This window comes from Takifugu rubripes, chromosome 12, assembly GCF_901000725.2.
Source record: "Takifugu rubripes chromosome 12, fTakRub1.2, whole genome shotgun sequence".
NCBI lineage: Eukaryota > Metazoa > Chordata > Actinopteri > Tetraodontiformes > Tetraodontidae > Takifugu > Takifugu rubripes.
The window spans coordinates 11,196,438-11,224,041 of NC_042296.1; the positions used below are offsets into that span (position 1 = coordinate 11,196,438).

Sequence of the window (27,604 nt, forward strand, 5' to 3'; positions counted from 1 at the left end):
ACTCCTCCGCAGAGGCGCAGGAAGCCGGGCCTTTTAGAGCTGATGGGAAGGAAAATGACTTTCATTCTCAGACTTACTTACAGTCAAACCCGCTAAGACTCTTCAACATTTAAGCACTGTATTCTTCTGCTGAGCAACATCCGTCCTGCTGAGGTTTTTAGGGAACTAGAATCACCTGCTGGGAGTCACCTGTGGCCTGTGTTAAGCTGTGATGCATCCTACAGTCATGCATAACAGATATTGACCGTTAAACCACTTCAGTCCATTTGTACTTGTGCATCAGAGACGTTTATTAGCTAATATTGCATTGCTTTCGAGTTTTGGGTGCCTATTTTGTATTTCCTTAATCCGCACAAGTGTTTTAGTCTCTTTCTCAACCTCTTGACCTTTGGATTCATACAGTAATGTGAAGCAGTCGTGCAGTGATAAGGAAGATCTGTGTTGTGCTTTTCAAAACAGTTCAAATAAACCTGCTTTTCATCCGTTTAGGAAATTCCACAAAAGCGTTGTGGGGATACTGTGGGCAGGAATACCGCAGGCCTTGAGGGAACACCACAGGAGAATATTTCCCGGAATTTTGGGGCCTGTGCAGCCACAACGGCAGCTCGTTTAGGGTCTGAATGCGGCTCAGTCTGAGATAACACAGGTAGTCCAGCTTTCTGTCTCCGTGACCGTTCGTCTCTGGGGAGCCGAAGGGAAAACAATAAATGACGAGGAGGAGACAAGCAGGGTGTAGAGCTGGGGAGGGAAAATATAGAGGAGGGGAGGAAAGGTGCTTTTTTTTAATGGTGAATAATTTGTCTGCCTAGACAAGATGCTGTGCAGGACCACTTCCTGTGGCTCAGGTTTCACCGTGCGTGAGCGTAAATGTGCTGGGGGAGGGCCCACTTCCTGCGTCGTATTCTCTTGGGGGCCTTTAGATTAGTGGCAAAGTTGGAAAAACGTGGATAAATCCAAACTTTTTGAGGAAATACACTGATGAGTGATCATTGGTATTAGTGTAGCGACCGTATGAATTGGCTTGTGGAAACAACGTTATCACACACTCATGACCATGATGCTAGTGCTAGCTTTTAAATGACCAATGTAAAATAAATGAATGGCACTTTTGGGGGGGGGGGGGGGTTCCCCTGTGAGTAATGACTCTCCCTTATTTTCATTTTCCGCCCCGCATCTCTGTGCATGAGCTTGTAGGATTGTCCATGCAGGTGTGAGCTGCCCTTCTGGCCCATTTTAAGCTTAACTACCTCGCTGAGACTTTATGACTCCTGTCCCACTTTATTATTGAGCCGATGTGGAGCATTTTTCCTCCAACGACCTTGTTTATCTTAAAGCCGCAGCTTGTTTTACAGCCAAACTCCCTCCGTTTTTCTTAATGTCCTCGCTGCCTTCATTGATGTATTTTTCTTTTCTTTACTGTGTGTGTGTGTGTGTGTGTGTGTGTGTGTGTGTGTGTGTGTGTGTGTGTGTTTCGAGCTAGGCTCTGGTCTAAGGTTTCTGTGGTTGCAGGTAGCGGACCTGTTCACTTAAATACTGTACCTCTAATTCACTCCAGATGATCTAACTATTTATAACTACCACATCATTTCTCTCTCTCTCTCTTACACACACACACGCGCACACACACACCCTTCGTCTTTCTTGTTGCATTTAAATGTGCTTTGAGTGTCAGCAAAGCCTGTCTATGCTTTTTATAATAGGTGATCTTTTTGGGCCAGTGAGGCTGCAGGACTGTGGAATTATGGGACATTTATGCCCATTTAAAAGGACCAAAAACACCGTGAGAATGGTTAATATGGCCCTAAATGCCAAGCTTATAAAATCACTCAAGCAACACATTTTTAAAAGCGAGAGGGAGGGAGAGAAAGCAAATGAAATGTTGTAATCTCAGAATTTTGCAATGTCAAAAAACAGACACACTAATTCCGAGCACAGTTGGGGAAAAAAAATCCTGGCTAGCGTTTATCACTACATCAGCAAGACGATGTTTTCTTACAGTCCCGACATCTTTGGCTTGGTCTCGACAGCGTTCCCCCCATCAGATTTTTCTAGCCCAATGACAATCTCCTCTGCTGCAGAGAACTTTGGCGTGTAGCAGCGTGCACAGCACATAGTGAGGCACGATGAGTGTTATTGTATTTGTAAGTGGAGATAAACAAAGGGAGGGGGGAGGGGGGGTTAAATGAGGGGGTGGAAATGAGAGAGAGGACATATTAAAGGAGGGATGAAGAGCAGGGGGATTTGGGGATGGAAATTAGTAGAAGGAGAGAGGTGGAGAGACACAGCCCAACCACCTCAAAGTAAAAAAAATATTGAGATTGAGGAGAGAGACCACCCTACAATAAACACCGTGGTGAAGGCTGCTGATTTCAACCTCTCCGTCTCTCCCAGAACAGGTCCCTCTAGACCAGCGCCGAGGCTGGAATCGCTCCTACTGCCAAGTCATCTCTCATTAGTGTCAGGGTGTGTGTGTGTGTGTGTGTGTGTGTGTGTGTGTGTGTGTGTGTGTGTGTGTGCTCATACTCATAACAGGGGCCCTCTAAACTATGGCTGCACTTTGGTTATTCAACATAGTAAAACTTAAAAACTTTACATAATCCAGAAGGATGATGTGTATGTGTGTGTGTGTGTGTGTGTGTGTGTGTGTGTGTGTGTGTGTGTGTTTGTACATAGTGAGTACCAAAATCCTTATTCTACTAGCAAAGTTAGGACATTTTTGGGAAGTGAGGACATTTTGGCCGGTCCTCACAACTTTGATCGACTGTTTGAGAGTTAAGAGGCGGTTTTAAGGTTGAGCTTAGATTTGGGTTGAGGTTGGAGTTCGCTGGGTCCTGCATTATGCCTATGAAAGTCCCCACAAAGTAAGAAATACAAGGAAGTTCGTTTGTATTGGTGTCCCCTTACCTGGGGATTGCATGCCACAGGTCACAACTTTATTATTGAATTTCAGGGTGGGGAGTTTTGGTTTCAGGTTATATCAATGAGATGGCCTCACAACGATAGTTACACGGTTCCGTGTGTGTTTGAGCATCATAATGATTGAAAGCCAAACCTGCATCTTTGCTGTGAATGGACCTTTGTTGGGTGCAAAATGCTACTTTTTGTTACAACTGTGTGACCTTATCAGTGCCCGATCTATGTCTCATACCAGTCTAAGTCCCCAAGGTCGCTTATTTTTAATGTAGAATTTGACATTCAAACAGCTACAATCCAATAAAGGCACTTTGTATAAGTTTGAAGTAAATTAAGTTAGGAGAAAGACCCTATGTGCTTAAATGAGCCGATGCTGCTCTTTCATAAAGTGCGTATGTTTATGTACGTTGAGCGGTGGTCACTGTGATACTGTCTGGTATGTGGAGAGTTATAAGCAACTTGCGCTTAACTCAATCTGCAAGATAAACAGCCCCAGGGCAGGAGCGGCTCATATAAGGTTGCTTCCTTCTTCCCGCCCCCGTTTTCTTCCTCCGTTTCTCGTTTGTTTATCATCCTGCTCTTTCTCAAACTCACCCTTCCAATCAGCTCTTTGCTCTGTCCTCCCTCTCCTCCACAGCTCGGACTCTATCTCCACTCCCCCGCCCATTCATCTCCAGGATATTACTGACCTGACTGGGCACTTTGTGGTGATCGATGCGGTGGCTCGTGGTCCAGCTGGGGGTCGCCGTCATCTGGGGACAAGGTCAGCACCGACAGGTCAAAGGTTGGGTTTGGGAGTGACGGGTGTCGTTGGCACCATCCTCAGGGAACGTGCATGTGTAGGAGTCCTCATATCAGTCCTTATATCACTTGGCCAGTTTTTGCCCGGACTTCCTCCCTGTCGCTCTGTCACCCTTCTCCTTCCTGCTGTAACAAAGCCCCCGTCTGTGTAGACTTAAGATTCTCTTTCAACTGACTTGCCAAGCTGCCAAATGCTCCCTGCTTTATTTGGATTTAAGCACCGCAGCGTTTTGAGCCAGAAGATGCGGCCAAACGCCGCAAAGAGATGACGGGAGGAACGAGTGGAGATGCCCCGTAGATTTAGAGAAAAAAAATATTTCTATTGCCTTCTTAAGTTGCCCAAGTTGGTCTTCGAGAAGCTAAAATGAGTCAGGATCTAATGATTTCTTCAGAGCTCCACAGAAGGAAAGTCAAATGTGAGTCAAATGTGTAGTTAATGAGGTCAAATAAAATATTTGACAAAAAAGACATTCGGAAAATGCAGAAAAGTAATGGTCCGGGAGCTGGACCATGAGGCGCACCATGATCAAAAGTGGAGCAAATACTGGTGTTATAGGTGTGCTGCAATTTCAATGTTTAAGAAGTGCTGTTTCAAGTCCTCACCTCTTTAAAATAAAGCCTGAACTTCAGAAAAAAGAAGCAACAGCCGTCCAGTAATCACTGACTTTCATTTGCTCTCCAGATGCGCACTAATAATTAGCATCAACCTCTGACTCCTGCACACCATCACTTTGTAATTAAGCAGGAAAAGGCAGGACGACCTGCAGTTACCTTCCTATACAGCATGATAGGAGGTGAAGGTTATTTCTAATCATTACCCTGTCTTGACTCGTCACATCCATTAGCTTAAATGCAAAGTTTCAACTGAGCAGTTTCTGTTTTATGTGACAAGGTTGCAGTTACATTACAGGTAATGCCTAAACTTCAGAATGCCAAAATCGCTTTAATCAGTCAGACATATTCAATTAATCAGCAGAAAATTGGCAAATGGTCACATTATGGGCAAAATTATGCATTTAGTTTCCTGCTGTCAGTAGATATACAATCAAAGTTTAGCAAACGTCAACAAAATATTGTTGTTTCAGTGTGTGTGTGTGTGTGTGTGGGTGTGTGTGTGTGTGTGTGTGTGTGTGCCCAACGTTCACGCAGCTCTCAGTAGAATTTTCCAAGCGCCCAGTGGAGAATCAAGGTTTCAGAATTATGCAGCGCAACACTTATTTAGAATGTCCTCAGGTAAGACTGTCTTCATTTGCAGCCCATTAATCAAAAGCAGCAGAAAACACATACATTTACACCTACAACCACACACACACACACACACACACACACACACACACGCACACACTGCCTCAGGTTGACATGAAGCACAGATGATTAGCTCTAATGGGAACCAGACCTGCAAATTTGGTTTGCTCCCTCTCTCTTTCTCTCCCTGTGTGTGTGTGTGTGTGTGTGTGTGTGTGTGTGTGTGTGTGTGTGTGTGTGTGTGTGTGTGTGTGTGTCCAACTTCCTCTACCCCCTGTCTTCTCCTGGGGTTTTGGGTTAATGTAAACCAGCTCTTGTTACCCTGTTATAAGGAACTTCAGAGAGGGATGAAGGAAGAGAGACAGAAAGCTGAAAGTAGCAAAAAGGAAATAAACACAGGCGGGCTTCTCCCGGAGCGCTTCAACATCCAAATAACAACTCCAAATAAATGCTCTTTTACCGGCCCTGAAAGACACAAGGAGGGCAGGAGGGCTTTGAATTTTCTATCAGTTAAGGGCTGCAAAGTGAGAAGATATAATGCGTGGGAGAAAGTGGGTGTCAGCCATCAAAGACTCGATCAGAACACACTTAAATCCAGAGAACCAGATGCCGTCACACTGATAACAGGAGTCGCTGCTTCAAAGCATCAAAGTGATGGTAGGGGATCTCTGTCTGTCTGTCTTTTCTCTTTGTGGAATGTGTTTTCCTCTTGGAAGGCGTGAAAAATGTATGTATAACCTGTGTGTGTGTGAGAGAGAGAGTGTGTGTGTTTGTGTGCGTGTGTGTATGAAAGCCTCAGAGGTGACATTCCTCCGTGTCAGAGCAACAGCCTCACATTTAAGATAACATGGCCACGGTGATCTGAGGGTGGGAATTGATTCCCCCCAGTGGTTGGAGAGGGCCCCGGGTCAGAGTTGATGGTTTTACCTTCCGCACGCAACGCACGGTGTGAAAACACGGGAATATTCCCATAATCATCCCTCGACAAACCCACGGAGAGACGTGCAACAACACCTCGAGGCGTTTGTGTTGACGTCAGGAGCTTTCATGTGGGATAAGTTCCACCGATGGGACATCCCACGAGGGTCTTTTCAGCATTCTTACTCTGACATTGTGTCATTTAAATATTTATGGGACATTTAAGGGAAGGGGAGGGGCTCTGGTCCAAGACAGTTAAAGGTAATGAGATCATTTCCGTGCTGACCCGTGGATCTTCGGGGGACATCTGGGAATATGGTACATGTCTCCTGCCCCTCCCCACATTTACCCCATTTCAACAGACCACCAACTAATTATAGCTTCCCCAGATCCCTGAGCTCTAAAAAAGAGTCGGCCACGAGTATGAGATGTTTACTTTTTGGCTCCTCCGCTTTGGATTCATTAAATGGGAATTTATCAAGAGCCAATCATAAAGTTCTAAAGTGCTGAGCCTCTGAAAAGTGACCCTTAGAGTAGAGAATGATTAATACTGTTTATCTAATCACTTAATGAATACCCAGACAATTAGCAGGTATGCTTTCGTTCTTCTTTCTTTTTTAATTCAAGATATTGCCAAATATTTACAACAGTCGAAATGTGCAGCCTCCCGCCCCATTAGACATTCTGAGGAGCTCCCCAGAAAATAAATAACTTTCGTCAGAGAGGGAGAGAGGAATTCATATCATGTGTAGAAAAATAAATACAGAATACTTCATTTGCTGTGTTGTCACAGGGAATGTGGAATGAATTGTCGGCCTTCTCTCACATTTCAGAGACAAAGCGTCTCCTCGGAGATCATTTTATTTTCACAACATTCATCGTCGCAGTGGTCTGCAGCTTCATATCCGTCCCGTCTTGTCCTAAGTGCTCCCTCGCAGACATTTCCAGTTCATGCAAAGGGGAATAAGAAAAGCCCGCTCTCCATTGAAGCCTGAAGCACAGGGACCCTGCACGCTGCACCGCGTGTGGCCTGTTTCAGAATATCTCCAGGACTGGCCTGTTTCATCTGTCCCCCTCTCTGAATCATCTGTGAACACAAGAAGGAGAAATACAGCACATTTTAATAGGTTGATTGAAGCACCCAGGATCTAGGACGTGTCAAGGATGGAGAGTGAATTCTTAAATATCTCTAAAGGAAAGGAAAAACATCCATAAATTAAAGGGTTTTAGAAAACAGCTTCCTTGTTTTAGAAATATTTCCCTCTGTTTATAAAATGTACAGAACTAATGCTGATTTCACAACAAATCAAACTGATTGAATTGATCAGGGCAGAAAATGGGCCACTGTGCATCTGACTTCGGTGCGTAAAAACGCGTGGGCACATTTTGGCACCACTCGTTTTAGTGTCAAAAAGGCTCGTTTTAGTGTCTAAAAGGCACCTGGCGCAGCGTAACGTACCATCCAGAGCAGCAGCTAGTGGGACGTGGTGGACAAGGACCAGGCGCCCCCCATCCTCCACACTGAGAACGCGTAGCTGAGTCGCTCGTGCGCCACGTAGCTGCAGCTGGTCCCTCGCCCGTCCAGCTCATCGCTCTCCAGAACCTGGCACAGAAAGTCGATGTACCGGGCCGCCAACTTCAGCGTCTGAATCTTGCTCAGCTTGTCCGACGGGAGGGTGGGAATGATCTTACGTAACGACGTAAAAGCTTCGTTGAGGGACTGCGTCCGCTGTCGTTCGCGTATGTTGGCCAAGACGCGCTGCGTCTGCAGGTCATCGAAGGAGAGCTCCGGGCTGCTGCTGCCTTCGCTGCCACCGCTGCCAGCGCTGCCTCCTCCACCCTCGCTGCTCTTCCTGCATTTCTTCGTCCCGGGGCTCGGGCTCTCCGTGTCTCCCTCCTCCTCCTCCCCTCCCGAGCTCCTCCTCGTCGGCCGCCGCTTCCTCGCACCTCTGCGAGGCAGCTGACGCTCGGTCTCCTCCTCGCTGTTTCCCGCACTGTCCATCGGGGAGCAGTCCTCGTCCCGCATTGTCTCTTCCAATGTGTTTCTGCCCGATATTGGACTCCTGTTATCACCCCAGACCGGAAATTCCTGTACGTCAACAAACAGTCGCAGAAGTAGAGAGGTGTCTGCCAAACTGGGGTGACCGGGGCTCTTATAGCGGGGAGCAGGCTGGAGGATTTTTTGGGAGGGCTGTGATTGGGCGAGAATGGGTGTAACATAATACTGCGGGAGAGGGAGAGTTCCAACTTTAATATCAGGAATGGGTTTTTTTTGGGACATGCAGGCTCCTCTACACAGCACTTTGAGAGAGGGGGGTGGACTCGGGGCGCGTCGTTATTAAATCACAAGACTCGACATTAACCTGCCCCGCCTTCACTGTAGATCGTGGCTACATCTCAATTTGCTGATAATATACCCAAAACGAGAATCTCTATGCGTGTCGGTCTGTCGTGTCAGCGCGCATTTGTGCCATTTTTGTGTTTTGCCCCCATCCCAAAACAAACCGGAGAACTTCTCCCCAAGTCTCTTGTCTACTGTCTCTCTGTATCAAGTCTGTCTCTGTGCAGCGGTGAAAAAATATCATTCCTACTGAAACACAGGAGGTTGTCACAGCGGGAGTTTTCTGCTCGTAAGCAGAAGCCCGGTGTTTATTTTCCCGTTAAGCGTCTCCGCGTTGAGCCCCGCGATTAAGCGGGCCCGACTCCCGCGGGGATGAGGACACAGCGGGTCAGGTTTAAAAGACGGGCCGTCCCAGGGAGCCTTCTGGGCGGGTCCGTCCTAACAGCGGGGTCGCTGAAAGGCGGCGTTCTGTTGGAGAGCAATGTAAACACTGGACGTGATAAAGATGGATGTGTGTGTGTGTGTGTGTGTGTGTGTGTGTGTGTGTGTGTGTGTGTGTGTGTGTGCAGCCTTAGATCCAACTCCAGCAGATGTGGTTGGAATGGGATCTCGCCATTTTTGGAGGTGGTCATGGTGTAAATTATCCGCCAAGACGCCCCAATATTGATGAGGGAGGATGGCACAAAGCTCGGGGTGCCTGAGCGAACCGCCACAAGGGTCCGAGGGGTCCGGGCCTGTCCCCTACCCCAAAGATTTCCTTCGTGTTTCTTTCTGAGGGCGCAGTTTAGCGGTCCAGAGCTGATCTCGTCCCTTTAATTACGCCCCCGGCTCACTTCACACATCGGTGCCAAAGATAACGAGCATTGCGTCTGTGCCAATTGACGGATGGAACCTCGTTTGCACGTGACGGGGCTGATAAAGGTCAGGAGGGAGGGCTTCGGGGGTTCTCCTGCAAGTTCTCGGCCTCACCTGTCTGGCGCCTGCAGACCTCTGTCCAAGGTCCTGAAGCAACACACCTGAACAACCTCCTTACTTTTGTGATTACCTAAAAACGTACATAGAATATATAGAACTTGAATTTAGATTAATAGCTGTAAGACGGAATAATTACGTGATCTAAACGGGTTAAAGGCGACTTAAAACGTGTCTAACGTGTCTAATCTGATAATCGGAGAGAAGACTGGGTTTGAGACGTCTGAAACTGGTTTAAAAGTTTTATTTAAGGCCTGTCTGGTTCAAAGTTTTCAACACTGAACCGTCTCACAGTTTGAACGCTGAAGATACATCCAGGGGTTCTTGCGGTTTGGCCACCTCGGTTCAACCGGCAGCGCCTTGATCGGTGCCTTTTTTTTCCCTATTCCTCAGTCAATAAAAGTCACGCGGGGCTGCTTTGACCGTGTTGCCTCAGCAGGTCGGTCATGAAGGAGATGTAGACGATGGCCAGCCGGAGCGTGTCGATGCGCGACAGTCTCTTCTCGTAGGCGAAGGTGGGGACTTTCCTCCTCAGCTCATCGAACGCCTCATTCAGGCTGAACATCCGCTTCCTCTCCCGCACGTTGGCCGCCTGCCGCTGCACAACCGTGATGAGCCTCCTCCGTCTGGGTTTACCGGGATGTCCGTGGAACACGCCGCCGTAGCACCTCTGGGCACCCATCACCAAATGCGCGGCGCGCACGCCGCCCCCGTCCGCGTCCCCGCTCCAGCGGTGGTCGTTCAGGCGCATCTGGGTGGTCTTACCGGGCCGCTCGTGATCCACCTGCCCATCTGGTCCCATCGGGTTCAGGTCACTGGCCGAATTTGTGACGGTGGCATCTCCAAAGTGGCCTTGCATCTCGACACTCAGTGACGGGGTCTCTAAGAACGCAACAATTATCTAACCGCGCCAGACACAGACGGTCCCGAACCGAATGAAACCATTTACCACACAACGGGACCGGGGCGGAGGAGCATCTCAACAAGTGATCCCAAACTTTAGCAAATCCGGTCGGATCAGCGTTATATCCTATTGGCTCAAGTCCAAGGGCCTTTCCTGCTGTTTTAATAAGTCGCCTATGCCTCCTCGCAGCGTGGCCCTTCTAAAGTCTCCTGTTATCTCCGAACAGAGTCCATTTCTTACGTTAGTCAGCCGCCGAATGGGTGGAATCCGCGAAGTGGCGCTTTAAAAAGAGAAAGGTAAGCTGGAGGTGATGCGCTGTCCTCCTGCGGGCCCTTAATGAGCTTCTGAAGAACGGAGGCTCTTGACAGAGGGTCATTCGGTGCTGTTTGCACTCTCTCCTGCGCTTCAGAGGCTACATAATGACACTTTTATCACTTAAACAGGCCGGGAGAAGACCAAATAGAACATTCCCTAACTGTCACTATACACCATCGGCTTTTCTGTTGCAAATTAAAGCAAATAACTGTCCGTTCCCATGGCAGAGCAGTTCAGACACTCACCGAGGGAGCTGCTGACTTCGCGCCAATGCTGACTGATGCAAGGTGGCGCAATTTAGTTATTAGATATTTTCATGGTGGTTAGGGCGGCTTGACGTGTCATTTACCGAATTCACATTTTTCATTAGCATTTGCTCATTTGCTTTAAGTGTGAGCGAGAAAGTACACAACGTTCTCCAGACTTTTGGTGTTTGAGGATTAAATAACCGACTCAAGGGCAACTCAACTATTGTGGTTAGGGGGAGCAGTCTGGAACATGCTGAGCTCAGCTTAATACGGTGCTTTTAAAACCCACTGGTGGCTATTTATTCCACAGGCATATTCATCAAAACAAAATGATTTTATTAATAGTTTTGTGGATTCTGATTTGTTTTTAAAGGCAGTGACCTGTGAGGATGCATATGATATCTTTGAGGGTTCTGAGGAGCCTTTGCTGCATCAAAAATGTTTAAGTAAAAATGCTGTGATAATGCTGTGATAATGCAACAGTTAGCAACGTGAGTAAGAGCATCATCACGCATTTGCATCGTTTTTATCTAAGATTAAGAGAAGAATTGGTTGTAAAAGCTAAGTATTGGTGAGGATAAACATTACTCCACTCCAAGATGTTGACTTTTCATAGTGTGACTCGATAAAACTCAAAACTTTTAATACGTTTCCACTATTAAGACAGCAGCAGCAGTAATTCAATCGCTTTTATTCCCCTAAAGTGATTTCAGGCACTTTGCTCCTCAAACCTGACTCATATCTTCTTGATCTCCTGCTTTTCTTCTCTTTCCTGCTCTCTGTTTCGTGGGCAGACGGAGAAACACGATGGGTCGTCCCGGCAGTTGTCATGGAAACGTTGAGAAAGCACAGCTGGGTGGGAGAAAATGAGGTAATCTCACCCTGGGGCTGCTGGGTAAATATTGGTCTTAAATAAGAAGTAAAACCCCAAAAGAGGCATAAACACACACACACGCACACACGCACACACACACACACACACGGGGGGGGGGGGGGCATTTCCTGCTCTCCTTTGTTGTTATTACACAGAAATAAAATATCGTTTGTGCTGTCAACAGTGGATGTTTGACTGATCGCACCTTCTTTAAGAATCTGTCTTTTCACGTCAAGCATTTAAAAATCTGCTTCCTCGGTATCTTAGATTTTGCCAGAATCAGCATTTTTAGCATCATCACTTCCAGGAAGCTTGATGTTTAGCTACATGCAATCATCAGCAGCCGCCGGTGCCGGTGGGCTTTATGTGGGGTTTTGTTTTTCTGCAGCTTCTGTTGACTTTATACTGAATTTATGTCGCTTTTTTCGCCTCCCTTTAAGTGGCATTGGTGTAATTTCTGCTGCGTGTGCAGAAGCGCAGACTGGGGGTTGTAATCTGAATTACTGACTGTAAATTCTTTCTAAATTCTGGCCCTATCTTTTACAACGGCTCCTCCAGTCGTCCTCCAGTAGTTCCCTTAAAATCCAGGAGAGCTCTGCTCCAGTTCAGACCTGTTCTCACCATGTAAATCTGCCTCACTCCTCCTCCTGCCCAGTCCTCAGTGTGCTATAAGAACACAGCCAAATCTCTCCCACCACCACTGTAAATCTGAAACTGGACACGTCTTGCTTGTTCTGCTCCTCTCTCGGCGTCTCCCTCTCACTCGTCTCCTCCTCAGTGTTCCCGAGATCCTCCCTGTTGCACAGATTAGCGGAGACGGCGGCAGATTGTACTTCCTCTCAGCGCAGACGGCCTGACGCGTAGCTGCATGTTGGCTGAATATAAAAACTCTCTTGTGCGTGTGTAAAGTATCTGAACGTTGGAGAGGGTGGGAGGAGACGAGGGGCAGCGCAGGGGATGAGTTTAACTCTTGACCTCTGTCAGTCCGACTCTCCACACCCAGACGCCGACTCATTGGCTCGCTCATCCCACCGGCTCCTGCTTCCCGGCCTCCCATTGGCCGCCCCGGCGTTGAGTCACGGCGGGTGTTTACGCGTCTGGGTGGCGGTGAAACGTGTGTCCGTGCATGTGGAAGTTGGAACGGGACCCCGCTGCATCTCCACCAGCCTTTCCAGATCTAATCCCACGCCTCCCCAGCTCCTCCATTCCGGATTAGACTAAAACACCCACATGTACCGATCCATGTCAGCACCTTTCCTCAGCTCAGCCCCCAGCCCCTCTGACTGCTGTTTATTGTTTTAAGGCTTTTCACTGTGTGTTTTCAGGGTGTCGTGTTTCACTTGTTTTAACAGTCATATTCTCGACCGCGCGCACACTCAGAAAAGCCGCCCGTGACGATGACACAGATGTCAGAGACGCCCTCCACAGGCTTGTCTCCCACATCCAAGCATTCCCCCTGCCTTTTGTGAGTCGATTCCTTTTTATTCACACGCTGCAAACTGTGTTTTACAACAAGAAGCAAAAACGGTTTTGGTAGCATCACCTTGGTCACGTCCTCAGAAGTTTGGGGTGACACGTTAGCTCCTCTGGAATGTTTAACATAAGTTAAAGTTAAGTCAGCACGTGCGTTTTTAGCAGATCGTTGTTGGTAAATCTCAGTTTATGAAGACCCCATTTAATGGCTAATTTTTAACAGTGTTTCCGCTTAGAATGTGAGGCGTGTTTGTTATACGCAGGCCCTTCTTTTCTTCTTGAATTTGTGTGTTTTTGCCGCCCAGGTTCTTCTGTCCTGGACCTGCAGCTCTGCACGTTCACGAGAAAAATATGCCAGTAAAACATTTACTTGTATCCTGGGTTTGTCCTCCAAAACTTCGTGACTAAACACGAGACACTTTTTCCTCGGAATAACAGTCCCACACCCTCTTTTTTCTCTTTCTGTTTTGGGCTGACTTGTTTTTTGGGAGTTTGAAGCTGAGGGTCTGTGCTCTTCTTACCCCTCCTCATTACTCCCCTCCTTTCAGTAAATTTATATCTCAGAGCTAGCAGATACTCATAAAACCTCTTCTGCACATTAGACAAATAGTTATTTTCACCTTCAGGCCTGTGCTAATTTGCCTTAGCTTCATGTTTCATGAAACCAGCACAAATGTGATAAAACCCTGTCTTGGGGCTTGTGTCCCTGCCTCATCTCTATGGTGACGTGAGTGGAGGAGTTACAGTTGGATCTGAACACTGTCTAGACGTCTAAGAGCCTCCCAATAACTGCTGATTAGTCTAAAACCTTTTAATTTCAGAAGAAAAACCAGCAAGGGAGGAGTGCAGGCATTCACACTCACCAAACACAGCTGAGTTTAACACACAGTGTAACACAAACATGGGAAAATACAAACCCCAGGTTAATGTGGTGTCCCTCAAGGCTCTATGTTCGGCCCGTTTTATGTCTCAATGTAATATTTTTCTGATTGACTTAAATACTTCTAAAATAACTTTTAAAAATGTAATCTAAGTATCTGCCTTCACGGCCACCTCTAACCCCACAGAGGACCTCAGGTGGGAGGAAACATGGGACAGAATCGCAGCGACAACTGATGTTGCGTAATTAATAGTTTCATTAGCTTGCTAATGGATGACTCCCAGAGGTGTCAAAATGGGTTTTTACCATGAGGAAAAACACACAAGCTCAGTTCCCTCTGGTGAAATTGGGTAACAGTAAACACACATCTGTCATCTCCTAGGTTACTGGGGGTGGCGGGTGCCAAGGAAACAAACTTAACTATGGGAATCCGAGTCACTAAGCAAGAAGTAATGTTGACTTTCAGGGTTAACGGTGTGTGCATGTGCTGATGCATCAGTGTGTGTGTGTGTGTGAGTGTGTGTGTGTGTGTGCGTGGACACTGACCCCTTGGGAAAAAGTTTACCGCCTGAATCTGTCCGTGCGAGCTGAGCGTGGGCTGTTTATCTACCTGAGGGAGCATAAAAACAGAGATGCAAAGCAGAAGGGACGAAAAAAAATCCCCCAAAAATGCCTTTGAAAACACCATAAAGGGATTTCATGGATGTCAGTGGGTCTGTGAGGGACGAGCTTTGGTGCGTGCGACTCGGCCCGGGCAGCACCGCGTTGGAGGATATATAGCCACGGTTGCACGACTGGTGGAACGCTTAAGCTTTTATGACCTGCGGCCTTTTGGGGCGCTGCAACAGACCGCAGCACTGACCATGTAACTAATTAAGCCTGGCCAGTGAGAGCGTGCGAGGGTGGGGGTTCGGGGATCGTGGGTTGGTGAACGCGGTGGGTGTGCGGGAGTGAATACGAGTGAGTAACGAGCCCGTTAATGTGCGGCAGAGGTTGTTTTTCATATACGTGTGTGTTCTGATCCTGGATCAGTGGCTATGAGAACCGGCAGCTCTGCTTCAGACTTCTGGGGCGCTTTTATGTAGGAGTTGTCTGGCCTGGAAATTCTGACACATGAAACAGAGAAGAGCCAACCTACACACACACACACACACACGCACACGCACACGCACACTGAGGACTCCTTGAGAAGACCAAAGTGTGGCCTGTGCAACAAAATCAACACTCCTCTTATTGTCTCATCCCTCTTGCTCACCCTTGTCCTTTCTCTGTGTGAGGATCATGAAGATAAACTACCCACCGTGCTCAGATATGAGAGCCCAGTGGCAGGACAGGAGGGGGAGGCGGGAGGGGTGTGTGTGTGTGTGTGTGTGTCATAACTGGAATGTGTGTGAACTACGCACCGCCTCCAATAAATCAAGGACACAAGTTAGGGAAGTAGGAGGACGGACATCAGGGTGGGGGGAGGCAGTTTGAAGGAGGAATGGCAAGATAAATAAGTGGTGACGGAGGGAGGGGTGCAGGTGCATGAGAGGTGTATGTGAGATGGGCTTGGACTCAGGGGGTTCTGGATGACAGTCAGGGGGGAGCTGGAGCCGATCCAGCCAAAGGGTTAGAGCTAACACGTTTTGTATCATTCTTAATAAAGTAGGATAGTTAGTGGATCAAAATGCATCCCTGGCACCTCTTCCCGTAGGGTGATTTAAGATTCAAAAACTATTTTAGACATTAATTCTAAAAAAAATCTTTGGTCCCTATTTAAACAAGCTGCTGCATAAAAGTTTAAAAAGAGGGATTTTAAGCTTATTTAGCCTCAAAGCTCTAGTTACTGTACAGAAAATGGTCTAAAATTCAGTCCAAAGAAAAGCTTTGCTTTACCCCAACCTTTATCTAAACATGCCAAAGTCTTCAGGGATCTGATTTATGGAGCACAGATGCGTACGATCACATGTGACCGATGACGACGAGCCAAGTTAATTACGGCTCTTATCTGCAGCTCCTGATAAGCCCTCAAACTCTTCGCACCTCACAGTTTATGAGGCTCCCCACCGATGAGCAGGGGTGGGAGGTAAAGAAAACACTGAGATCTTTAGGCTGTCTCTCAGCACTTTTATCACCTGACACTTAACGCCCAGCATTTAAGAACTAGTTTTGTGAGGAAAATGAGCATAAAATCTAACAAGAAGCCCCTGTATTCAAAAATGGGATTGTTCCTTTTCATGTGGGATATGCACTGAATATTTCAGACCCATTTTTATTGGTTTTCAGCCCATTAAAGACCACAAACATCAGTATGAAATCTGCGAAATAACAGGATGAGACACCACAAACAGTTGCCTCTAGTTTTTACATCATCCATTACAGTGAATGAAAATTCTGGACACAACTGAGCCAGAAAGATGTAAACATCAAAGAGCGTTCTGGATATTAACACAACTAAGGCACATGGGGAAACAGGGTTGTTTAAATAAGGCAGGCGGTCTTGTCTTCCTCCTTCCCGGGCTACGGACCAGACCATTGTGTTTATTTTCTTATCGGAGTGGACGCTGGAACCCTTAATGTGTGTAACCCAAACACGAATAAATGTTTTGCTCCCCCTGCAGGTGAGAATCGGAACTGCACTATAGCGAGAGCCGTTTCCAAGCAACTTGAGACAAACATGACGGGCTTTGCTAGCTAAAACTGTCTGTACTTTTACAAGCACATTCTTTATTAGTGCAGGGTTGATCCTGATGTGTGGGATATGCAAAGGAAGCAATACATTCGGGATTGGATTGCTTATTTTTAGGCAATCTGCTCAATTCCACTTTTCCTCTTCTTTGACTTTTTAGGCTCAGGACCATCACCGACGCTCGATGTGATATCTGCGGCGGGCTCGTGTTTCCTCTTTTTGTGCGGCTTGTCACTCTGGTAACCACTGTCACTGCCGTGGACCTCCATGACCGACACCTGAACCTCCTCGTCCTTCACCTCCTCCGGTTTCAGATGTTTTTCTTTCTTTCTTTTCTTCTTTTTCTCACCAGTTCCACTTTCGTCGTTCACCGCCCGTTTCAGTTCTGTCGCGCTGGCGTCCGGCTGGATGCAGGAAGAATCTGCGACTTCTTCCGTCTCCTCTTTGATCTTATTTTTCTTCTTCTTCTTTTTCTTAATGGTACACTCGTCTGTGGGGTCTAGGTTCAACTCCCCATTTGCTTCAGTGTCTGATGGGTTTGGTTGGTCTACGGTGATGCTGGACTCTGAGGTCTCACCAATAGCCAGCAGTTCCTGCACCCTGAGATACACGCAGACGCACACAGTCATCTGTAATCAAAGAATAAACTCGCACACAGGGACCCACAGAGCCACACAACTCACCTGGTCCTGTCCAGCCGTCCGCGGATCAGCAGCACCCCCACAGTGTCGGCATCGAGCGCAGTCACCTCAAATTCCAGCTCCGCTCCAATTCTTGGCCCTGCATCGCGCCATGTTTCCATGGGAACAAGGTTGGGTTTGGGAATGCTGGCGTTGAAGCAGCCGTGCACCAGGCAGCCGACGTGGCTGACCCCGAGTTTGTTTACTTTGCCCTATGAGCAGAGTGGGATTCAAAGATAACAGCTAAAAGAAAAAGACCCTTGCAAAGATTCACGTCACAATTTTCGTAGGTGCAACTATTCAAATCAGAGCAGTGATTTATTTTTTGTTATTTATTGGTGTGCCAATGCAGCAAATGTCAGAAATGCCTGCAGCTGCGGAGGCCGACAGACATGCTCGGTCAGAAAGGTTCAGCATTCCAGGCCCATCCCAAAGCTCCTGAAGCGAGTCTTCAGATATAAACGGGGGCCGAGTAATTCCTCAAAGTTCCTGGCTCTCGTGGTGGAAAGCCATAGTTTGCACAGCATCGGTTTTATTTATCTGGCACACATATTTCTGTTGTTCTGCCTTGTACGGTTCCAAACTTCCCAACAGTACCACAACAAAACTGAAATGGACGATAAGACTGTGAGTCTCACCAGCAGCTTCTGTCCCTTCCTGGGCTGAAAGAGAATGAAATCCGCCAGTATGTCCATGTGGATGTAGCCGCTATCGTTGATGATGTCCCCATACTGGCCTAGTATCCGGATGTTGTCATAGGCCAGAGGGACTCCTTTTAGACTGCGAGAGAACACACAGCAGGGTGATTATTAAAACAATGATAGGATATTTTTTTATTAAGTGAACACTGCACCATTCGCATAAAAAGGGAGATAAAACCGAAAACATGACTGTGCATCCTCTACATTTAAACAGCATAACCTTGTGCTATACAATTTTAAGATATTTTCAGCGCAATAAAAAAACATTGTAGTGCCCGAATTATGACTTCCGTAAGCCACCAAAACACTAGTTCTTAATTAAGTTTAATAGGGTTTCACGGGGTCATTAGTTAGAGGACGATTTCAAGAAAAAAAAAGATGAATTTTACATCTGTGAGAACTTGAGCAGTTGGGTTTGCAGCTCTCCTCGGATGCCCGACCTCTTCTTGCTGAGGTAGACGGGCGGCAGGGTGACGTGCCTGCGGTGCGTGTTGAGCACCAGGCACGAGTACGGCGCTGACAGGAGCGCGGAAGCGGCTGCGAACGATGGGATCGAGCTGAGGACGGCGTCCGCCTTTGGGGCCGATTACTTGCGACTGTTCGGGTGGCTGGTCCGGAGAAGCCCCGGCGGAGATTTCCACAGACATATTCTCATGTTTAGGCTCGCCCTCAGCATGCTCCAGGTTCGCCATGTTGTTTACGAAGACCGGAAGTCAAGCGTTTTTCTAGTTCCGTTTTGTAAAAAGTGCCCGATTCTGCCGCCTACTGTGCAGGCGGTGAAATTACATCAGAACGTGATTACCCATGTGAAATTGTAAATATCACTTTAATAACTAAACTCGTCAAATTTACAAAAGATTTTTTATAGCATTACTTTAAATTACACCTAAATATAAACCACAATTGAAAAGAAAAAAGAAAAGACAGGGCGTTTCCTCGTGACAACATGCCCTTTGTTATGTAAATAATAAAGGTGTTTTTGCAAGGGTGGTGCATGCCTCATCTCACGTGATGTGATCATTGATTTTGTGCTGGGATCTTAATGACAGATCCAGATCATCAGGGTGACCTCAGTTGTCAGTTAGAGAGAGAGAGAGAGTATGCTTGCATGGAATGTCTAGTGTTACTGATGACTGAGCATCTATAGCAAGTGACACATTTCAGCATTTTCTCTCTCTCTCCCCTCCTCTCTGTCTTGCTCTCTTCCACACACACACACACACACACACTCACACACACGTACCGTGCAGCAGAAGAGATCCTCTCCAGGGCTGCTATGTCTGTTCTCTCATAGAGAAACAGTGACATTTGTTTCTTAGTCAGCCAGGGTTCCTTGCAGCTTCTCCTGCCATTAGCATCATTGAGCGTGTTCTGATGTGTGATGATCGTCTAATCGACAACTTTATCGTCTTGAGCTGTCCAGACTTTTGGACTTGTTACATGCAGGCAGTAACTTTCAAACGCAGCTCCAATATCGCAATATTTTGCAGTCATTTATACGACTTCATTTTCTCACCCTTAATTTAATTCAACGTTGTAAGAAGCAGTTATAAAAATACATGTGCAGTAGGTATATTATAGAGCTACAGGTAGATTCCAAGCATGGATATACAGTACAGCTACTGCACATTCCTGTAATGTCTGGTCATAGCATTCAATTATCCACGGATACTCTGGGGATCCAGAGTTCATGGACACATGAGAAGACATATAAAACATTTAGCCTGAAGTAGAGCTTCAAAGCAAGTTAATCAGCTCGCATGCTTGGTTTGTGCTTGTCACATTGAGGCGCCTGACTGGGTGAAATCTGCTCTTCCTGCTCATTATCGTCCTCCCTCCTCGTCACCTAAAGGTCATCGGATGTCACGCGGCCCTGTGCCACCTGAGTTAGTGTTGGATTGGATTCAGGTCTGCATAAGAACGGAGAAGCACGATTCCTGTTGGATGGAGCGGGCTCACGGGGAACAGAACCCTTCACCACCTGTGATTGGCTTCTGTTTTCTGCAGGACGCAGGAAATATTCTGTTGTCGCTGACAGCAGGAGCTCCGCAAACTGTTTCTGCGTCAGCGTTTCAGTGGCACAACGGAGTCACGGTGTTTCCGTCGCATGCCCGTTGTAGGAAATCTGCGGAATTCCATTGCTGGAGTTGTCCAGGATCTCCTGTAGGGAGCAGGACAGAGTGAGGTGACCAAAGCCAGTGGAGAGTCCGCTCCCTGCTCAGCTGACCACTGACCTTCTCAGCCATCTCGTGGGAGTGGTGTAGCGAGTGTTCCCTCTCGTGGAACATCCTCTGCTGCTCGGAGGAGGCCAGACGGCAGGTCAGCCAGGTGCATAAGGTGCAGGAGGTAATCCCTGGAATGTTGGAAATAAGGTGGGGAAATGAGGATGAAATCTTTTGTCCAGCCGTCAATTCAAGAAACGTTTTAAATATTGTTTGCGCCAGACTTTTTACTTGAAGTGACAGCAAATTTTAAAAGCCAGGTGGCGCTATTAGTCCTAGTGAGGGCGTCAAAAGTGATTATAGTACAAAATCGTGTGTCTGGAAGATTAAAAGGTTAAATTTACTTGGTTCCTAAGACTGGATTCTTAAAACACGCCGCCCCATTGCAACGATGCAGGGGCGCTAGTGTCTTTGATAGAGGATTTACCCAGACAGGCCAGAGTCATGGCGGCCAGATGGATGGAACTCGCGGAGTCTGGACGCTTGCTCAAAGCTCTGACAAACTGAAAGTTGAGGATCCCACCGATCAGCCCGCAGATGCAGCACGCTGAGAATAGGATCATCTGGGGGGCAGAAGTGTCACGAAACAAAGAAGATGCACAGATTAGTGATGAGTGAGTTATGGAGGGTGACTGGGCCCAGTGCTGCACCAGCCCGGACAGGCCAGTCCACAACTGGACCGCCGTCGAACCTCTGCTCTCCGGAATGCTTGGGAATCTCCCTCCATCTTTCTTTTTCGCACTATCCAGCGATGCCTTGTCTCAGTCTCCATATTTCATCAATCATTCTGGGATGGATTGCCTCATTTAAATCGTAATCAGCCATAGAGAAACGAGAGGATCTCTGGAGAGGATCCCACTCCTGCTGGTTTCGATGGAAAAATCAATTCTACTCCACACTAAAGTGTGTGTGTGCGTGTGTGTGTGTGTGTGTGTGTGTGTGTGTGCGTGTGTGTGTGTTCAGGTACTTTTTCCTTGTGCTGATGCCTTTAGTGCCTACAAAAACATGGGGAAATTGCATCTCCAGTTTCAGCCATTAACCGGTTAAGTGAGGAAAGGAGTCCGTAGTCAAACCATAACCTAATGCTCTAACTCCCCCCCCCCCCCCCCCCCCCCCACCCTCCCGCAGGCTGGCAAGGTCGGACATTCCCGAAGGTGGAGGGCATCAGAGCCCTGAGGGGTAGAGAGGAGCGATGCACCGGGGTAAAGAGGGCAAGTGCGTCCGTTCCAGCACATCGTTGCGCTGACATTGATCCATCATTAGCGCTCCGCCTGCAGGAGCCAGTCGGAGAGGGAGAGAAACCCGAGGACCCGCGCACACACCGCGAGGTGATCGCCGAGCAACTAAAGATGGAGAGGAGGACGGACAGAGAAGTGACTGCTTGTCTCCTCCGGTTCCATCACGGGTTCTGACCGAGGCACCAGCGCACGGTGTCACCGTCGACTATCGCTTCCACTGCGTTTGACAGCTGACAGCGATAGATAGTAGCTGCTTCAGTGGAGAACATGAAGACAAGAAGTGGCGAAATCATTTGAAACATTGTGTCTTTGAGTAGAGCGAGCGGGTGTACTTACAATAAGACCCGTCCTCTTCCACGCGCACAGCACTCCGCACAACCCGCAGACCAGAAACTATGAAGAGAGGATTGTGACATCAAAAAGTGAATTGATTCACTCCATGTTAATGTTCTAACTGGTTAATAACTCACATCTGAAGTCTTTCCTACATAGATTTAACCAGATCAGTCCCACCTACCTATGGACTGAGCAAAACCAGGCCTGCATTAGCGTGTTTTCCCCCCAGGGGGCGCTGAAGTTGCGAGCCGGCCAACCTGTAATGTTAACGCAGCTAAATGCTGAAGATCATAAAGCCTGTGGAAGATTAATGACCTTTTATCCGTCAGTGTTTGGATCATCGGTTTGGGTTTTCAATGCTTTTTCAATGCTCCTGGAAAGTTTTGATAGATATGTGACAACAGGTGTCGTTCCAAACTTTCCAAGAAGAAAAAGATGAGGAATAACTTCTGCTTTCTCCACCAACAGGAGACATTAATTCTTAGCCGAGAGGGCAGAGGGATAGCCGCTGCTATCAATAGTATAGATCTCTACAGTATATATATCCCTCCGCCCTCTGCTAACAGCTGCTCGGTGCTCATCCTGGTCACGGGAGGTGCAGGAATGCACGGTGCACAGGACACCTCCAACCCAGAGCCTTTATACTAGCGCATAAAGTCCAATATTAAGAGATTCTGTCTATCAGTCATTACTAATCTTTGTGTGGTGGAGCTCAGAACAGCCGCTGTGATGAAGAAGCAACAATCTGTGGCGGATCTGAGCATCTGACCGGGTCATCCATCCATCCATTGATCAGCCCCTCTTGATAAACAGGCGTTGCGTAACACCTTAGTAGACCCACCCTCACACACACACACACACCCTCACACACACACACAAACTAGCAGTCATAATGAAGAAAGATGGTTGTTTTCATCTACCAAAAATAACTTTAAGCCACCCTTTTCCCCTCAGGAGCAGAATCTAAAGCTTGGAGCGGCCTTGCCAGAACAGGAAGTTAGATATTAGCGTAAAAGCCTGAACTCCCAGTCCGGTCCGGTCCAGCACAAGTGAAGGAAATTGATCTCTACTTCCAGCAGAGAGGGATGAATGTGGAGACTAAATGACTGCAGCAGCTTACGGAGCTCTCATCGGCATCTCGTTTAGTTGACACACGGAAGTGAAACCCAAATAAATCTGAGCAGAGCTCCGACTATATCATTTAAATCGCCTGCAATTAAAAAAAAATCTGCATGTTCTTAAGGGTTCAAGCTCGACGGGGTTTGTTTGTTCCTAAAACCGGCGTAGCAAAACAGTAATAGAAGATAAGAAAGAAGAAAAAAACATTTTTATAAATAGTTTAAGTCGCTATTTTAAGTTGTCCTATAAAGTTTAATATCGCGTCCCAACAGAATAAATTGGTAACAAAGAAAAGGTGATTTCATTTGGAGAATTCCACGACGCCAGAGGAGGGAAAGGAAGAACAGAAAGGACAGAAGTTATCCCCACATTCCCGTGACCTACACACATTCCGCTCCACACGGGCGAGGCGTCCCCCTGCTGCGTCCGGAGCTGCCCCCGGACCCGGCTGATGCCCACGGCTCCCAGGATGATGCTCGCCACACCCAGGCCCACCTCCGCCGCCGACAGGAACAGGAGGCTCCACAGGATCTTGCGGCTGGAGCACATCGCGCCCCGGGCATCGCTCCTGCGCCGGCAGGAGGAGAGTCCGCTCCGCTCCGCTCCGCTCCGGGCGGATCCGACTGCGACGCGGCTTCACTGCCTTCGGTCCGTGCGTGCCCGAGGGCGTGCGCGACGATGGGATTTAGTTCGGAAGCAACTGGGAACGCTGGAAGTTTTGTTTTCCTCCTGCTCTCTTAACTGGAGAGCGCGTCTGGTGTTGTCCTTGGTACTTAAGCATCACACACACACATACACACACACACACACACACACACATACACACACACACACACACGCACACACGCACCAGAACCACCCAGAGCCATAACGCCTCCGTGTGGAAACATTCAAACCATGCAGCCCAATTATAAAACGGGAGCCTTTTGATTTGATATCAGTTAATATGAGAAATAAATTAAATGGAATTCTAAAAATTAATGTGGAATCCAAAAAAAAAAACCACCACAGAAAGCAGCTGTAGCATCTCCACGATTTCGTCTCCGTTTATTTGAGGGTGTCGTTGGTGTTTTGACCTGTAATTAACCCAGAAGTGACCCCGGCTCATCTGACGCTGGAGTCGCTTAGTTTCATAGCACGAAGCAAACAGCAAAATTAAAACAAACAAACAGGAAACAACGTCACCAATGGCATTAATTGTATTAAATACAGAGTCATAAATCTGCACTCAAGTCTAGTATTTGGATCCAGATAGGAAGACCTGTTTTCCACATTCCTCAAGTGTGGGCTGAAGGGTGCGCTGTTCGGGGGGGGGCTTATTATCCATGAAAGGAGGGGATTTATCTTGGTGCCCCCCGAGGCCTATTATAAAGATGAAATCCAAACTGGTGGAGTCAGACCTCCCCTCACCACCAGCCTGATTAGCCCAGTTTGAGATCCGAACCTCCTCTTCATGTGTGCGCCCCGCCAGCCGCCCCCTTTTAATCTGGTCCAAACACCTTTAATCACTATTTTCTTTCTGACAGTCGGACCCTTCCGAGCTCACGTTGCACAAAGACGAGCTCATCACAGCGGAAATCAATGCCGCGCGCTTCCATTAGCGCCTCGCGCCTCTCGTGAGGGGTTAGCGCTCAAAGCAGGAGTCAAAGGTAGGCGCCCGATGGACCAGCGGGGTCCACGTCCCAGCAACAAGACCAGGCCCCCTCGCCCTGGGTCCCTGCTCGGCTCTGCAGCAGCTTCAAGCCTCCTATTAACTATTTACCACACACACACACACACACACACACACACACACACACACACACACCTCAGAGCAAACATGCACTTGCATCGGTAAGTGAGAGCTCCTCTTCCTGAAGTGAAATCAGATCTTTCTGCCTCTCAGCAGCATCTCCCCTAATTCTTCTTCGGGGCTATTTTTTGCGCTCTCTCCCCCCCCAGATTAAATCCCCGACCGGACTAGATTCAATTTTCCCCTTTTGTGGAATGTGAGTTTCGCATCACCTGCCGGAGACTCCGAACCAGCATCTTATTGCAGTTTCTTTTGAAAGGGCATGTGCACGAGAAAGGAACGTGCACAATTACTGTCCTATAATCCCGGCTGTCATGAAAGCTTCTTTGAGCCTTCGCTTCGAGGACAAAAGCTGTCAGCCACACCTCAGAGAGTGTGACACACACACACACACACACACACACACACACACACACACACACACACACACACACACGGGAAACTTGTTTCCTGTATCACAAACACGTCGCAGTATTAAAATCTGACGATTATTGTTATTATTGTCGATGAAGCAGCAAAAACTAGAGTATAAAGACGTTTTTCTTTCTCCAAATATGGCCGCCAACCCGCCAAAATCGTGCACTATTAAAACGAATTGAAGGGTCTTATCGAGTGCTCCTAAGTTGTGTTTTCAGTGTTAAAACGCCGCGCATACGCCGACAGACAGCACGAACGGTCGAAACAGAGGGACGAGCCGCTGACCCTGACGTGTGACGTGGCTCTAACGTTCATTTCTGCTGCTCGCCATGTCTGGTCGACCTCTAACCTCCTCCTTCGACCTCACGCCTGGCAGAGAAACGCGACCCTCTCCTCGGCTCGGCCTCGTCTGCCGTTATAAAACAGCTTCCACTTGAAGAAGCTCATCAAAATCCTGTGCTCTGCGTCTAGGCTCAGCAGAAATTCGGCCAGTTTGGCGGCATCGGGCACGGCGCCCGTGTGGACCGAGGGCACGAACGGAGCCACATTCCCGGAATTCCTTCTCGCCCCGGCCACAACTCTCGCACCACGGAAAGGCTCTGTGACGCAATCCCGGTGCAGACGCAGGTAGAACTGGCAGCTGCTGGTTCTCATGAAGCAGTTCTGGCCGGCCCACATGTTGGAGGATCTCTGCAGGACGCCCACGTCGATGCGCTTCCTGGGCTCTCTGAAGCATCTCCGACCCGATTCCCCGATCCACGCCACCGGTTCCATCTGGGGTCCATCGGCGTTCGGCCTCAGATTCAGTTTCCAGTGAACGTGGAGCTCGTTGTCCCTCCTGTAGGTCAAATTTAAATGGAAAATCCCTTCAAACATCTGGCGCTGGCCTGCAGGCAGGAGCGCGTTAAAGCGGGTGTCCCTGGGAAATCTGGAGGGGGGAAAGGTGAGGAGGTCGTGGACTCTCCTGTGAGCCGCGGGTCCTTGTGGTTCCGTGGATGAGGATCCGCGATGGGCCCGGCCGCTGCTGTCAGAGTCACAGTCCTTTAGATCCAGTGTTTTGATTCTGGGCCGGGACGACGTCTCAGGCGTGTTTTGATTGGCCGCCACGGTTGAATTGGCGCGTTGTTCTCGTGCCACTAAAGCGGTGGCGTTGGCCGTTCCTCCAGGCGTCGCCCCCCCACCTGTCTTCGGAGCACCGGACCTACTGTACAGGAACAACATGAGTCCAGTCAGGGCGACCACGACTGTCATGGTGACGCTCCAAACCATGAGGGACGCCATTAGAACCCTGCGAGACAGATCCCAAAGATGCTTTATCGCCACTGAAAACTCACCAATCTCAAAAAAAGGATCGTGTTACCTGGAGCTGGACTCAAATCCCGTCTGGGAGGCGAGCGACAGAAACCGGACTGCACAGGTCTGCGGAGCTGAACGTGGCTGTTCTCTTCCTCTGGAGGTGGTTCAGTCCCATCCGCCCCACCTTAACTCAGCCAGCGCTTCCTCTCCCGAGATCTCACTTTTATTAGAGGCGACACGTTTGAGATTAAAAAAGGAAAGAAAAAAAAAACCCCGTAACAGTCAAACCTGCTTTCAAAAATAACTTTACCAGGCACTGGAAGAAAGACAATGTGATCCAAAGTCAAACTGGTTGTAAAGTCTACATAGCCATCACCTCATCATGCTCTGAGATAGTTGCACACAATAGAGTCTATTACACAAACTACACAAAACCACACCTTGCTGAACAAATTGTGCCACAACCTTGTATCCACTGTGAGCTGAAAACCAACAGCGCGTAGTCATACTGGGGCCACACTGGTGTCCATGGCTACAGTCCTGGATCGTAATGGTGGTAAACAAATATAACAAATATAACAGCAGCGGCGTGGCTGCAGTCGTTCCTGTTAGCTGTTAGCTGAAGAGTGCTACCTGTTGGGAGTGTCCTGCAATTCACAAGCGTTGTTGCTTCGGAGGGTGTGAACGTCAAGAAGACGCACGTGTAAGCAGCTGTGACCGCAACATCTGTCGCCCAAGCGCACACGCGCGTGTGTGTTATGCTGTGCGTAGCTGCAAAATAGGTTTAAGCCAAAATTTAAGATGTAACATTAAGTGTGAACATACGAGTCAGAATTCAGATTAAGGGTAAAACAACTGTATTAGAAGAGTCGTTCTCAATCATTTCGTTTATTCATCTCAGTCCTCCCTGCGGTTCTCCGGGGTTCTCTTGACAGAAGGCAACTCAATTTTTACTGTTTTATGACTAAAGGAATCCTAGTGCAAGTCATCTTCTTAAGATCTGAACAATCACTTGAACGCGGCCATGATGCTGTGTCACATATGTAATTTGCATGTCCCAAAAGGCTTAAATTATTATTCCAACATCCATCAACTCAACCTGTTTCTTCATGGTTTCCTTTACATGCCGTATCTGGTCTCGTGCGCCCTCGTGTGGCCGCAAACTGTCAGGACAATTTGTGCATTACTCGTTTTCTGCATTATTTCACCAAATCAAAATGATTTCAATGCTTCCATCAGTCTTCACCA

At 47.9% G+C, this 27,604-nt stretch overlaps 5 protein-coding genes across 8 annotated transcripts; all 5 read right to left on the reverse strand.

Moving 5' to 3' along the window:
• Window positions 1–6,470: 6,470 nt before the first annotated feature.
• On the reverse strand, window positions 6,471–8,028 carry twist1a (twist family bHLH transcription factor 1a). Of its 2 annotated transcripts, XM_011609392.2 has the most exons (2): window positions 7,337–8,028; window positions 6,471–6,964 (listed from the first exon to the last, which is right to left on the reverse strand). In XM_011609392.2, exon 1 carries the CDS (start codon window positions 7,901–7,903, stop codon window positions 7,352–7,354), a length of 552 nt encoding a protein of 183 aa, XP_011607694.1. In that variant the 5' UTR covers window positions 7,904–8,028; the 3' UTR covers window positions 6,471–6,964; window positions 7,337–7,351. The 2 variants fall into 2 exon arrangements, with proteins under 2 accessions (XP_011607694.1, NP_001098068.1); NM_001104598.1 differs by lacking the exon at window positions 6,471–6,964 and having other exon boundaries at window positions 7,352–7,903.
• Window positions 8,029–9,417: 1,389 nt separating this feature from the next.
• ferd3l (Fer3 like bHLH transcription factor) lies at window positions 9,418–10,631 on the reverse strand. Its single transcript, XM_029845278.1, has one exon. It carries the CDS (start codon window positions 10,047–10,049, stop codon window positions 9,594–9,596), a length of 456 nt encoding a protein of 151 aa, XP_029701138.1. The 5' UTR covers window positions 10,050–10,631; the 3' UTR covers window positions 9,418–9,593.
• Window positions 10,632–16,094: 5,463 nt separating this feature from the next.
• Window positions 16,095–18,660, reverse strand: polr1f (RNA polymerase I subunit F). Its single transcript, XM_003969385.3, is given in 5 exon segments — window positions 16,095–17,155; window positions 17,239–17,447; window positions 17,874–18,015; window positions 18,326–18,504; window positions 18,506–18,660. Coding segments are annotated over 5 exon segments (1,140 nt in total). The 5' UTR covers window positions 18,629–18,660; the 3' UTR covers window positions 16,095–16,668.
• Window positions 18,661–19,443: 783 nt separating this feature from the next.
• On the reverse strand, window positions 19,444–23,613 carry tmem196 (transmembrane protein 196). The gene is made up of 5 exons (XM_029845275.1): window positions 23,236–23,613; window positions 21,733–21,789; window positions 20,586–20,721; window positions 20,171–20,289; window positions 19,444–20,097 (listed from the first exon to the last, which is right to left on the reverse strand). Exons 1-5 carry the CDS (start codon window positions 23,398–23,400, stop codon window positions 20,026–20,028), a joined length of 549 nt encoding a protein of 182 aa, XP_029701135.1. The 5' UTR covers window positions 23,401–23,613; the 3' UTR covers window positions 19,444–20,025.
• A 259-nt stretch (window positions 23,614–23,872) lies between these two features.
• LOC101067562 (uncharacterized) lies at window positions 23,873–27,032 on the reverse strand. 3 transcript variants are annotated; one of them, XM_029845257.1, is made up of 3 exons: window positions 26,822–27,032; window positions 26,421–26,576; window positions 23,873–26,348 (listed from the first exon to the last, which is right to left on the reverse strand). In XM_029845257.1, exon 3 carries the CDS (start codon window positions 26,339–26,341, stop codon window positions 25,424–25,426), a length of 918 nt encoding a protein of 305 aa, XP_029701117.1. In that variant the 5' UTR covers window positions 26,342–26,348; window positions 26,421–26,576; window positions 26,822–27,032; the 3' UTR covers window positions 23,873–25,423. The 3 variants fall into 3 exon arrangements, with proteins under 3 accessions (XP_029701117.1, XP_029701116.1, XP_011607772.2); XM_029845256.1 differs by having other exon boundaries at window positions 26,797–27,032; XM_011609470.2 differs by lacking the exon at window positions 26,822–27,032 and adding an exon at window positions 26,667–26,733.
• Window positions 27,033–27,604: the final 572 nt, after the last annotated feature.